Raw genomic sequence first — 11,250 nt, 5'->3', positions numbered from 1 at the left:
AGTGGCCTCATGGCACTCTCCACAGTGCCCAGCTGAAAAACTCTGTCATTTCTCTGTGTCATGGTCCCTTCCCGACACCTCTCTGGATTATATTTTAACTTTTTTTTTCTTTTTTTTCAATTCATATCAAACTGATGATATTCTGTGGATGTTATTGACTCTCTAAGGACAAGAGGTAAGGATCCATGGCATCATGAATTTAGCTGGACTGAATGATTACAGGCTTAGCCAACAGATATTAGTTTAGAAAGTCTTCAGCTTTAGATTCAAAGTGTGTTTTTATTATGTTTTAAACTTTATTCCCTGATTAGCTCAAAAAGCATCAACTGTGTCCTGCACTGGGGGGGGAGATAGCTTTAGAGGTGTAAGTGTCTTTTGGTCCAGCAGCTTCTTGCACCAGATCACTCTGATTCTTTCTCTTAACATGCATGATCTGGAAATCTTGGTAGCTGTAGGCTTGTAGACTTCTGATACAAAGTCTGCATGTCGTGGTGAACATCTTCTCACCATGAAGTCATTCCTCACGATCTTCTCAGTAAATCTCAAAAGTGTATTTAGGTTGGGTAGGACTAGACAGCCAATTATATATAAGACCCCATGAATATATATATATATATATATATATATATATATATATATATATATATATATATATATATATATATATATATATATATATATATATATATATATATATATATATATAGAGTCACGGTGTCCCATATATATGGGACACAGTATATATGGTGTCCCATATATTAAAAAAAGTCAATCATTTGAATTTTTCTCTTCATAACCCACTTCCTCCATTATTTTTTTAATTATTATTATTATTATTATTATTATTATTATTATTATTATTATAATAGTCACAGTTCTGATTACAGACGCTCTCAGTGAGTGCCAGCTGGAGACATCCTCGAAGGAAGCGGGTCCAAGTGGAAAACCATTTGGACCAACCCATCAATATAATCTGCATCACAGGAAGGCCGAGGTGTCCCATATATATATATATATATATATATATATATATATATATATATATATATATATATATATATATATATATATATATATATATATATTCATGGGTTCTTTCTACCACATTCTTTAAACTTGGAAAGAGATCTAGAATGTGGACAAACTATTTTTCAGTGAGAAAATTATTAATATTTTTGAAGACTCAGGACACCATCAGCATGTAATTTCATAGTGTTGTGGTTAAATCTAAGAGTCCATCAAAGATAGTTTGAAATTACTTGGGAATATGTAGTCTTTATGATTAAAAGATCATATCTGGTGTGTTTAAATAAATTCAATTAAGCTCAAATCCTTTCAGTTTAGACATATTGTATTATTTTCTATTCTATTTAGATTATTTATGCAGTGTTAATTTAAAACAACTGTTATGTAAAGACTCTTTCCCAATTTAGAACAGGAACAGAACATATATTAAAATGAAGACAATCATCTAGATTCTAGACAATTCAATTACATACATTCCAGTTCAGTCATGAAATTCAGCTAATTTTAGCTTTCACCAATTTCTAAAAAGTTGACAATGTAAGGAGAGTATTCATGAATAAAAGATATTAAACGCTATGTTTTGAACTAATAACTTCCATTTTCCAACATGAAAGTATTAAAAGTTGAAACGTATTTGCTTTAGGGAAACAAATTAAAGTAGAGAAGGGAAGCAACTGAAATATTTCAGTAAGTCTGTAAATGTTGATTCAAATGAAGTCTAATTTCTGACTCCCCACCAGTGGATCAAGGCAAATATGCTTGCTGTGAAATCTCACTCTCAGCCGCTGTCATCTAATAATACGCAATAATGATTAGGTGTCTAAATGTGTCAGGCAGCCAGGACACTGTCAATGATTTTTTAATTTTTAATTTTTTTTTTACCAAGAACTTGTTACTTATTGCTCAGAGAATTTTATCCTGGATCACCACAGAGACCACCACTGCGGAGGATCAGATTCTGGCACTTGAGACGAGAAATATTGTAGAAAAAACCCCATAACATGTTGAAAATAGCAGCAGAGTTTAGAGAGGGTGAAATGGGTCCTGAGGGAGAGATTCAGAATGACAGAGAGGCAAACACAGATGGTCTGTTGACACAGTCTGTTTAATGTTAGCAGTGATAGGAAGCCTGATGACAGATGTGGCCTAATGGTGGACGGGTGTATAAGGATGGGCTTTAAAATAGAAAATTAGAAAGTCAGTGATTCATAGTAAGGACAGCTGTTCTGAGTGAGTCATGAATGATCGGCTTTCCAATAAACCAAATCACCAAACATACTGTTTGCAGACTGAAGCCCATAAGATACGTATATTTGATCAGGAGGAATAGCTCAGAAATTGTGAAATTAAAACAGAATAGCAAAACAAAAGCACTTTTCAAAAAAAAAAATTTAAAAAAAGCTTTCCTTTTTTTTTTTTTTTTTGCTTTCAGACTAAAAGTTTTGTTTATTATTTTTAAATTTCTAGCATGAATGATGCCCTAGGTTAGCTTCTGCTGCCCCTTGCCCAAACTAATCAAAATTATTACATTTGTTGTATTGGCATGCATTGTACTGTATCTTCAATTGAAAAATTATGAACCTCTATTCCTCCTTCGCCAGCAACATGATGGCCGGGAGACGAGCGAGCATTTTCTCTTTCAAAGACTCCGAACTTCCCTGCCACTTGCTCATCCAGCTCAACATCCTGCGGCAGGAGCGCATCCTGACCGATGTGCTGCTCTGCACTGAGCACCAGGAGATCCCCTGCCACAGGAATGTCCTGGTCTCCAGCAGCCCGTACTTCCGTGCCATGTTCTGCAACAACTTTCTGGAGAGCAGCCAAGCCCGTGTGAACTTGAAGGGAATCTCTTCAAGCGTGCTCACTGGGATTGTGGACTATGTTTACACGGGCTGCGTCACTATCACCATGGAGAATGTGCTCCCCCTCATGCAGGCAGCGTCCATGCTTCACTATGGGGGTCTCTTTGAGGCCTGCTCCACGTTCCTGCAGGAGCAGCTGAGTCCTGAGAACTGCCTGAGCATGATCCGGTTGTCTGAGATCCTCCACTGCGAGAGTCTGAAGGAGAAGGCAAAGGAGATGGCCGTGAGGTGTTTCTCTGATGTTGCTGCCACTGAGGACTTCTGTGAGCTGTCTCTTCCAGAGCTCATGTGCTACTTGGAGGATGACCGCCTTTGTGCTGAGGAGGAGCAGGTGTTTGAGACTCTCCTGGCATGGATCCACCACGACCCGTTTTCACGACGCGGTGCCATTCACGATCTCTTCAAGAAGGTTCGTCTCCGCTACATTCATCCAACATACCTCTTCCAGTTCATCGCCAACGACCCACTGGTGCAGTCATCCACACTCTGCACTGAGATTATTGACTCTGTACGCCGTCTTATGCTCACAGCCAGCACCAAGTGTAGCCGTGAGTTGAAACCCCTCTGGACCACACCAAGACGTTACACCTGCAGAGAAACGCTGGTGGTAGTTGGAGGACGCAAAAACAATGAGCAGACTTCTCGAGAGGCACTTCTGTACGATGAAAGGACCCATCGCTGGCAGTGGTTGGCCAAGCTGCCTCTGCGCCTTTACAAAGCTGCATATGTGTGCATCCACAGCATCCTTTATGTGCTGGGAGGCCTCAGTCTCTGCATGGCTTCCGGGGATAGCTCAGTCAGCTCGACCGTTTACACACTTTCCCTCAAAACAAACCAGTGGAGGACAGCAGAGCCCATGCTGGAACCTCGATACGCCCACCAAAGTGTGTCTTATCTGCACTTCATCTTTGTGCTGGGAGGTATTGGGGTGGACAAGCGAATCTCTCAGTCAGTGGAGAGGTATAACAGCATGTTTAACCAATGGGAGGCCATGGCGTCAATGCCTACCGCTGTGCTTCATCCAGCTGTTGCAGCCAGTGATCAGAGGATCTACGTGTTTGGAGGGGAGGACGCCATGCAGAACCCGGTCCGGCTTATTCAAGTAAGGCACAACTCTCTGAGAAGTGTTTTCTGAAGACGCTGAATTACATTAATTGTTAACATTTTTATTGTGAAACAGGTGTATCACATCTCTCGCAACTTGTGGTCCAGATTGGAGACAAGGACTGTGAAAAATGTTTGTGCGCCAGCTGCTGTCATAGAGGAGAAGATCTATATCATAGGAGGTAAACGCTGATAGATGAAAAGCATCTACTTGGATTTAAAAATTAACTTCAAATTTGAATGTCTTTCATTGGGATTTTATGTGACAGGCCAACACAAAGTGAACATGAATTCACCCTGATCTTAATATCCTTATAAAAATTTATTATTATTATTATTGGACAACAAAACTTGTTTTCTGCATCCAGTGCAGGTTTTAGATTTTTCCTCTATATTAGGAAGAACTAGACACTTACACCCCAGGCTGAAAATTCTGCTTTGAGACCATTGCAATGTAAATATTTTAAAATACACATAATCAATTTTTCTATGGAGGAAACAAAGTATCGGTTACTACAGTGGCAGCAGCAAATACAATCTGCACCTATGGGTTTTCATTTTTCGATAGAATTTGCTGTTTCTCAAAAGTTGCTGGGTTAGAATAATCCAATTTACTCCAAGTTATTTTGCTAACAAGATTCCCAGTGGATCATGGACAGATCAAGCCCAGGTTAGTTTTTAACAGGACAAATCTGAGTTGTGGGTTTCAACAGAAAGAAGGTTAAAGAGACTAACAACAAATTCCCAAAGGTTGAACTTTAGATCTAAGTTATGATGAGTTGCTTAGCAACTAAAAGTCTAATATTATCTCGAGTCAACAGCCTCAAGTTATTGTCATTGTCTTTATCCAGTGACGTTAGCATTATTATTGGCCATTGTCTTGTCCTACTCTTTCTTCTTTCTGTTGAATACGGTTTAAAATATCACATAGTAAAGATTAAAATGTAATTCTATGATGAATAATGAGGTACCTTTGTAGTGTCTTCTTTAACTCAACAGCAATTTTGACCCAGTTTCTGTCCTAAAGAGATTAAATAACCCAGCAGATTTTTGTGTGTGATTATAAATAGTGTAAACTAGAGAAAAAGAAAGTTTCAAGAAAGTTTGGTTATGCACAAAAAGTCTTCTTTTTCAGGATATACCAGGAGAATGATTGCCTATGACACCAAAGCCAACAAATTTTTCAAGTGTGCAAATCTGAAGGAGCGAAGAATGCACCACAGCGCCACAGTGATCAACAACAAGCTCTACGTCACAGGCGGACGCATCCTCAATGGCCACGATGTCATTGAGGACTCTGATTGCTTTGAGTGCTACGACCCAAAAACGGATGTTTGGACCTCAAAAGGTTCTCTACCGTACAAGCTCTTTGACCATGGGTCTCTGCCGCTGGTCTGTGTTTCCAACCGACCCAACCCACCATGAGCAAAACCTCTCCTTCGGTTTGATATATTTTGGCCTCTACACTGAGAGCATTGCTTAATGGAGCCCATGCAAGTTAGCGTCCTGTTTAGCACCGCTGACAGTGATCTGAAACACAAAACCTGTGTGGAGGTGGTATTGCCGACGCACCTGTGATGGAACTGAAGAGTCCATGAGAAATCAACAAGCTCAAAGAAAATGATATTCTTTAGAAGCAATGGACTTGTAAAAAAATTATTTGCACTCACATTTGATGACTTGATGATTTATTGTCCATGACCTTAATACAAAGGAAACTTCCCCTATGTGGCAACTGTATTTTACATCGTTTTCCTGCCAGACCAGCAGAGATATGTTTAAAGATTCTGGTTCTACTGAATTCTGTTAACAATCTAGCAGTGGCACTATTTGCACTTTGTATAGTAAATAATACATTCCTCTTTAACTCACTTCTTATTGGATTGCACTTGTCAAAGAAAAGAGCTGTCAAAGAGCATGAAAAACCTTCTACAGAGATGAAGAAGAACCAGTCTTTTGTAATGTTTGATAAGTCAATGCAAAGAATGACAGATTTTGTCAAATAAAATAAAATGAGCCAACAGTTAACAATTCAAAAATGGGCTTACATTTTCGTTGAAAAATCCAACAAAGCTTTTAACATGCACAGTCTTTTCATCTATGAATGTTGATGTGAGAACATGTGACAAAGTTGCCTTCAAAGAGCCCCTGGGTGATGCAATGACCTGCTTTCTGCAGACAAGAGAGGAAGAGATGTCAGGGAGATATCCAGTGTTTGCAACATCGTTCTAAAACCCTCTTTGGTTTCATGAAGCTTGCAGTTCATTCACAGAAGGCCTTGCGCCTTTTTTTGTCAAAATAAAATGCATCAATTTGATTACCACTTAGTGGCAGTGGCCATTTTCCATATCTGTTTATGTTCGTGTTCTCATGTTGATTTGCTTTACTCACAAGAGTAGCATAGATTATACCCACAGGACTTTAAGAAATCTTAAATTCATGTGGATGAAATGGTTTAACCAATTGATCTTTTCGTTGCAAGCTTCTTTGTAGGTAATTATTATTTCACAGAAAAATATGTCTTGGTTACCAGTAGCGACCATACTAACTCTAATTGAAGCATCTGTGCAGTTCCCATGTTTCACATGCAAAACTATGTGCCAACTAAGGAGGATACAAAGTTCTCAGCAAATGATTAATTCAAATGATCATGCTTCAAAATCAATTTTATGTATCAGTTGAACTAAAATATTCTTTAACTATTTTTTTATTTTTAGATACTCCATTTTGCTGTTACGAAGGAAGACAGGAATAAATAAGAGAGCAACTGAATCTTTATTTGTGAATGCTAGCACTGAAGCTCAGTTCTTTGCCACAGTAAGTTAGAAAAGCATATTAAGAACTCAGATGTTTTACATACTGCACATACAGTGTTTATAGGAAAAAATTGCATCAATGCCTTTGCCCACCTGGAAAACTTCCTATGTTCCTGGCTGGCTTAGCCATAATCTCCCTGATATCTCTGAAGACTGTTCAGGCAGTCACATAAACTTTTCCATGAATATCAAGTGACACGTTTGCACTGCATACCTCATTAAAAACCAGCGCAACATCCGCCAGCCAACACGTAGCAGTATTTTGATCTTCAGATGTTAGGGGAATGTAGTGAATACACAACTTTATGATATAATGTGGCTGATATGTGACCTCTTGACCTGATGGCTGACATTCTTTTCATACCAAGCGTTTGGTATGAGAAGCTCCTCATATCCAGTTACCATCCTGACAGACTCTCTGTTTGTATGATGGATGTATACGCAGCACTGAGGATGAAGCGCAGACGATATTAAGTTTCAGTTTTGCATTTTTATCCATGATCATGAATGTCGGACTCCTAAAAGCAGAAAAAAAAATAAAACATTATTTGCTGTCACAATAACAAACACTGAGTGAAATGATCCCCGATATGTTTGCTCAATCCAAATGCCTCCCAAAAGTCTCCTTTCTGTGTCTGTACAAGCACATCCAAAGCAATTGTTAAACTTGATTAAGGAAACTATTCAGAAAGACACACACAATGACCTAAAACATCATAACAAGAGACATGACGGTCCGTCAGATGTCTTGTGCCTGACTCAGTCACCCAGAGCAGCGCTCAGGATCAGCACCACTGAGCTGCTGCTAAATACACAACCCATTTAGGCCGTTAATGACCGCTTGGCTGCCCACTGCCTTTCAATAGATATCAGCGTGTGAGGGTCACCCCTCTCAGAGGCTGTGGCCAGCCAGGTTATTTTCAGTGTCTGTTACTAGACCCTATTGAGGTAGTTTCATATTATGTGAGAAGGACCAGACAAAATTTATAATTATAAATGTAAATTGGATAATTGGACTTTTTCTGCAGTTAGCATGTAGCCTTGTACACCTTAATACATTTATTTTATATTTAAAATTCCTGAAGATAGTACTGATAGCAATTATTATAATGAAATATTGGATTAGGAAAATAATCAAATTATGCAGGGAAAGGTTCAGAAGTTATTTTCTTATTGTTCAGTTTTTATATGATGCTGTAATACATAATTCCAGAAACTTTACCTCAAAGCATTGTGAATATTCCTGATTATGTTGACAAAAAACTTTTTATTAGTTGTTTTGACTTCCACCTGAAGATCTGCCGTTTTGGTAACAGTTTCAGGTTCTCTTTTCTCTCTTTTTTTTCTTTCTTTCTCCCTCTCTCTCTCCTTTTATCTGCAAACAAATTCTAAAACAATTCTTTTTTTTTTAATTTTTATTAAAGTTATCCACTTCTTTGTGTTGGTCATACACATACAATTCCAGTAAATGCATTGAAACATATGGTTATATTGTGATAAGATGTGTAAGCGGTTGGACAGATGGTGTTTGTATTCAATAGGTTTAGATTAGCATGACTTGCTTTATTGTTTTATCTTGAAACAAGTTATTTTTCACTGCCTGCAATGTCGATCTACTACCACTAGATGTCCCCAAACACGCTTCAAAGATGTGAGCCAGCAGGTCAGGTTTTCAATGTGCCTCTATCGCCCTCTACTGTCTACACAGACATATTGACTGCGCTGGCAAATGGTGACAAATCCAAAAAAAAAAAAAAGGATTTAAACGTCTTAAAAATCTCAAAAATTGTGGAAATCATAAATTCAAAATTTAATTTATTGTCTTTGGAGTCATAAGTAGCAGTTTAAGTTATAATAGTTGCATAAACCAATCTTACCTGGCACTAGTCACAAAGCAGAGCCTGACATTTGATTGGTCACCAACTGGCACTAATCCTTCGAAGGATAATTAACCCAAATTAAATATAGATATAGTTAACCTGTCAATATTGGCATGGTTTCATAAATGTATACTGAAATAATTAAAACTGGAAGTAAACATGACTTTTTAAATGAACAATTATGTTGAAATTATTTATTTACAGAACATTTTAGAATAATTTCAATTTCAGTTATTTAATTACAAAAATACTAAAATAACTTAAGTAACTTATATAGTAGCATTTTTTTTAAATATTCCCATCAGTTTTCATGACTTAATCAGTTCTGGTTTAAGTTATCACAGTTCTGTTATCAAGTTGTGGCTTATTTAAATTTAGGCACTTTTAGCCTGCCATACTCAGAGTTTGAGGCCTTGACCATTTGTGAAATATCCACATAGCTGCACATACTGTACATTTCTGTTAGCCACTTATCTCTGTTCTGGGTCTTCCGTGGTCAGTTGGCACACAGCAGCAGACCATCAAAAGGCCATTTGTGAAACATTTGAGGAAATCTTACATCATATGACAGAGAGACCGATTCAAATTTAACAATCATGATGACTTTATTTTAATTTCTCTGATAAAAACAGACAGTTCTCACTACAGCATGCACGCATTCCTTATAGAGCTCCAAAATAAAACTGGATTTATGGATTGCTTTATTTGTTTTTTTAAATTGCATCGACATTTCTTAAACAGGCTGGTTAAGCTTTGTATCTATTTGGTGATGCAGGTGTGTGGGGGTGTGTGTGTGTGCAGGACTAAGAAAATCACTTAAAATGAAAATATGTTCTTAAAGTAAAATCTTAAAATGTCTACATTCAATTCTGTGTAGCATTCCTTATTACTTTGCTTTGAAACGCTTATTGAAACATTTACTGTATTCATAAGGGACCTTCTTAATGTGGCACAGATTTTTTTAAATTACAAAATTATTAGTTCAGATTAAAAACCAAACATAAGCAATAATTCGGTCCAAATAAAGTGCTTAATGTTTACACAGGATTTTTTAAACTCATTGCATAACATAATAAACTAAAAACTATAATTCTAATGGCCAGAAAATCTGGAAAATAATAAAATGACACCTTAATATGTTTATATTAAATTTGAATTTGGAACGATATGAATATACAAGCTGTACACTTTCTAAAATCCTTCATGTATGTCTGTGGCCCGCTTTGGAGCACAAGGAGTTGAGAAACTAAAGATACCGTCATTTAGTTTATGACACATTATGTACAATAGTTCTGCAGCTACAAAGGCATTCAGAGAAATTACATTTTGGCACCTTGCACAGAAATGAATATACATTTAGTTTAAATAACAAAAAAAAACAAAAAAAACACCCTGAAAAATACAGGCAATCTGAGCCCCTCAGTACTATGACATTACAGCAGTAACTCATTTGATCTGGCTGAGAAGGTCAAACTTTTGGCAAAAGAATTTGCAGCTGGAAGGATGAGAGGCGGAGATCTGCCCCAGCAGACCTTACAAGAAAGAGACTGTACTGTGCATTTCTGTCGGTTAATCTTCCTGAGTGCAAGAAGTAAACGGGAACTGGAAAGCTCGTCGACATTAGACATTGATTGGACCTCTGCAATATTTACATGATATCACTACATCTTTTGGCTTTCTGCATCATATCATCCCTGGTTTGAGTGAAGGACTCAGACAAGGTTCCTATTGGCTTTTGGAAGCAAAACAGGCCCACAGCATCATAGCTCCTCCACTGCACTTAACAGTGGTTATGAGGATCTTTGCCACATATTCACTAGTGTCACAGCTAATGTAATGCCTGCAGCTTTTCCTGAGAGGGATACTACTTCCAGATTTGCACAGCAACTTCTACATTTTTTGGTAGCAGTCCGTGTCAAATGTGGATTTTCTTTTAAATTTCAATAAAGTGCCCAAAACCTGGGAAGATACGCTGGCTCCGTCCTACATTTCACTAATGGGGCGCTCTGCGGGGTGGAAGCTGGTCGACTTAGACGATGGCATGTAGAACGATTGGGTTTTGCGGTTCAGACGGGCTCTTTTGGAAGCCACCGACAGGCTGCGCTTGCTGGAGCAGATGATCTCCGTGATGAACTTTTTACAGTCGACGCAGACCTCCATGGTGACCCAGTCCTCTGTCAGCTCTTTGGGCAGCTCCAGTTCGTCCTTCGACTGCCCGTCTCGGCTGCTGTGCCTGGACAACCTGCAAACAGCGAGAAATGTTACAATTCTGCACACCAGACTTTCTTTTGTCTTTGCCGTCGTTCAGCTACGACCTTCGGCGTAGACTGTGTCTGCCGTATCCCGGCGCATGTTTCTCTGGTTCTGCTTGTGCCGAAGCTACACGAGCTACACTGTTAGCGCCTGCACTGGGACCAAGAGAGTAGATGGGCAGAGTGGAATAGGGCTTGGATGGTAGCCGCATCTGGAGAGGAAAGAAGAAATAAACTAAATATTTAAGACGGATAAAAGGTCTTCATGCAGTTTATCAAGTACATGTTGAGGATTGGTTAAAAAGCATCA

The 11,250-nt window shown here is 38.3% G+C and overlaps 2 protein-coding genes across 5 annotated transcripts in view; one reads left to right on the top strand and one right to left on the bottom strand.

The window, feature by feature from the left end:
* klhl38a (kelch-like family member 38a) lies at window positions 1-6,693 on the top strand. Its single transcript, XM_044138048.1, has 4 exons — window positions 1-175; window positions 2,628-3,990; window positions 4,069-4,174; window positions 5,128-6,693. Exons 2-4 carry the CDS (start codon window positions 2,632-2,634, stop codon window positions 5,415-5,417), a joined length of 1,755 nt encoding a protein of 584 aa, XP_043993983.1. The 5' UTR covers window positions 1-175; window positions 2,628-2,631; the 3' UTR covers window positions 5,418-6,693.
* A 2,575-nt stretch (window positions 6,694-9,268) lies between these two features.
* The window catches only part of spire1a (spire-type actin nucleation factor 1a), a 36,291-nt gene continuing 34,309 nt past the window's right edge, over window positions 9,269-11,250 (bottom strand). For all 4 annotated transcript variants that reach the window (XM_044138132.1, XM_044138133.1, XM_044138134.1 and 1 more), the window contains 2 exons: window positions 11,004-11,152; window positions 9,269-10,930 (listed from right to left, as the gene is read on the bottom strand). In XM_044138132.1, the coding sequence (XP_043994067.1) occupies window positions 10,672-10,930; window positions 11,004-11,152 (408 nt within the window). In that variant the 3' untranslated portion in view covers window positions 9,269-10,671. The remainder of the gene's footprint in view (window positions 10,931-11,003; window positions 11,153-11,250) is intronic.

This window comes from Gambusia affinis, linkage group LG14 (assembly GCF_019740435.1).
Source record: "Gambusia affinis linkage group LG14, SWU_Gaff_1.0, whole genome shotgun sequence".
In the NCBI taxonomy this organism is placed as follows: Eukaryota; Metazoa; Chordata; class Actinopteri; order Cyprinodontiformes; family Poeciliidae; genus Gambusia; species Gambusia affinis.
Note: the sequence above shows the minus strand (reverse complement) of the source record. Positions and strands in the feature narration are given on the sequence as shown.

What these genes read in the sequence shown, in the direction of transcription:
- klhl38a (XM_044138048.1), top strand. Translation starts at nt 2,632, where the DNA reads ATGATGGCCGGGAGACGAGCGAGCATTTTCTCTTTCAAAGACTCCGAA. An exon ending in ACCCGGTCCGGCTTATTCAA is followed by an intron (nt 3,991 to 4,068) that starts GTAAGGCACAAC and finishes ATTGTGAAACAG; the next exon opens with GTGTATCACATCTCTCGCAA. An exon ending in GAAGATCTATATCATAGGAG is followed by an intron (nt 4,175 to 5,127) that starts GTAAACGCTGAT and finishes CTTCTTTTTCAG; the next exon opens with GATATACCAGGAGAATGATT.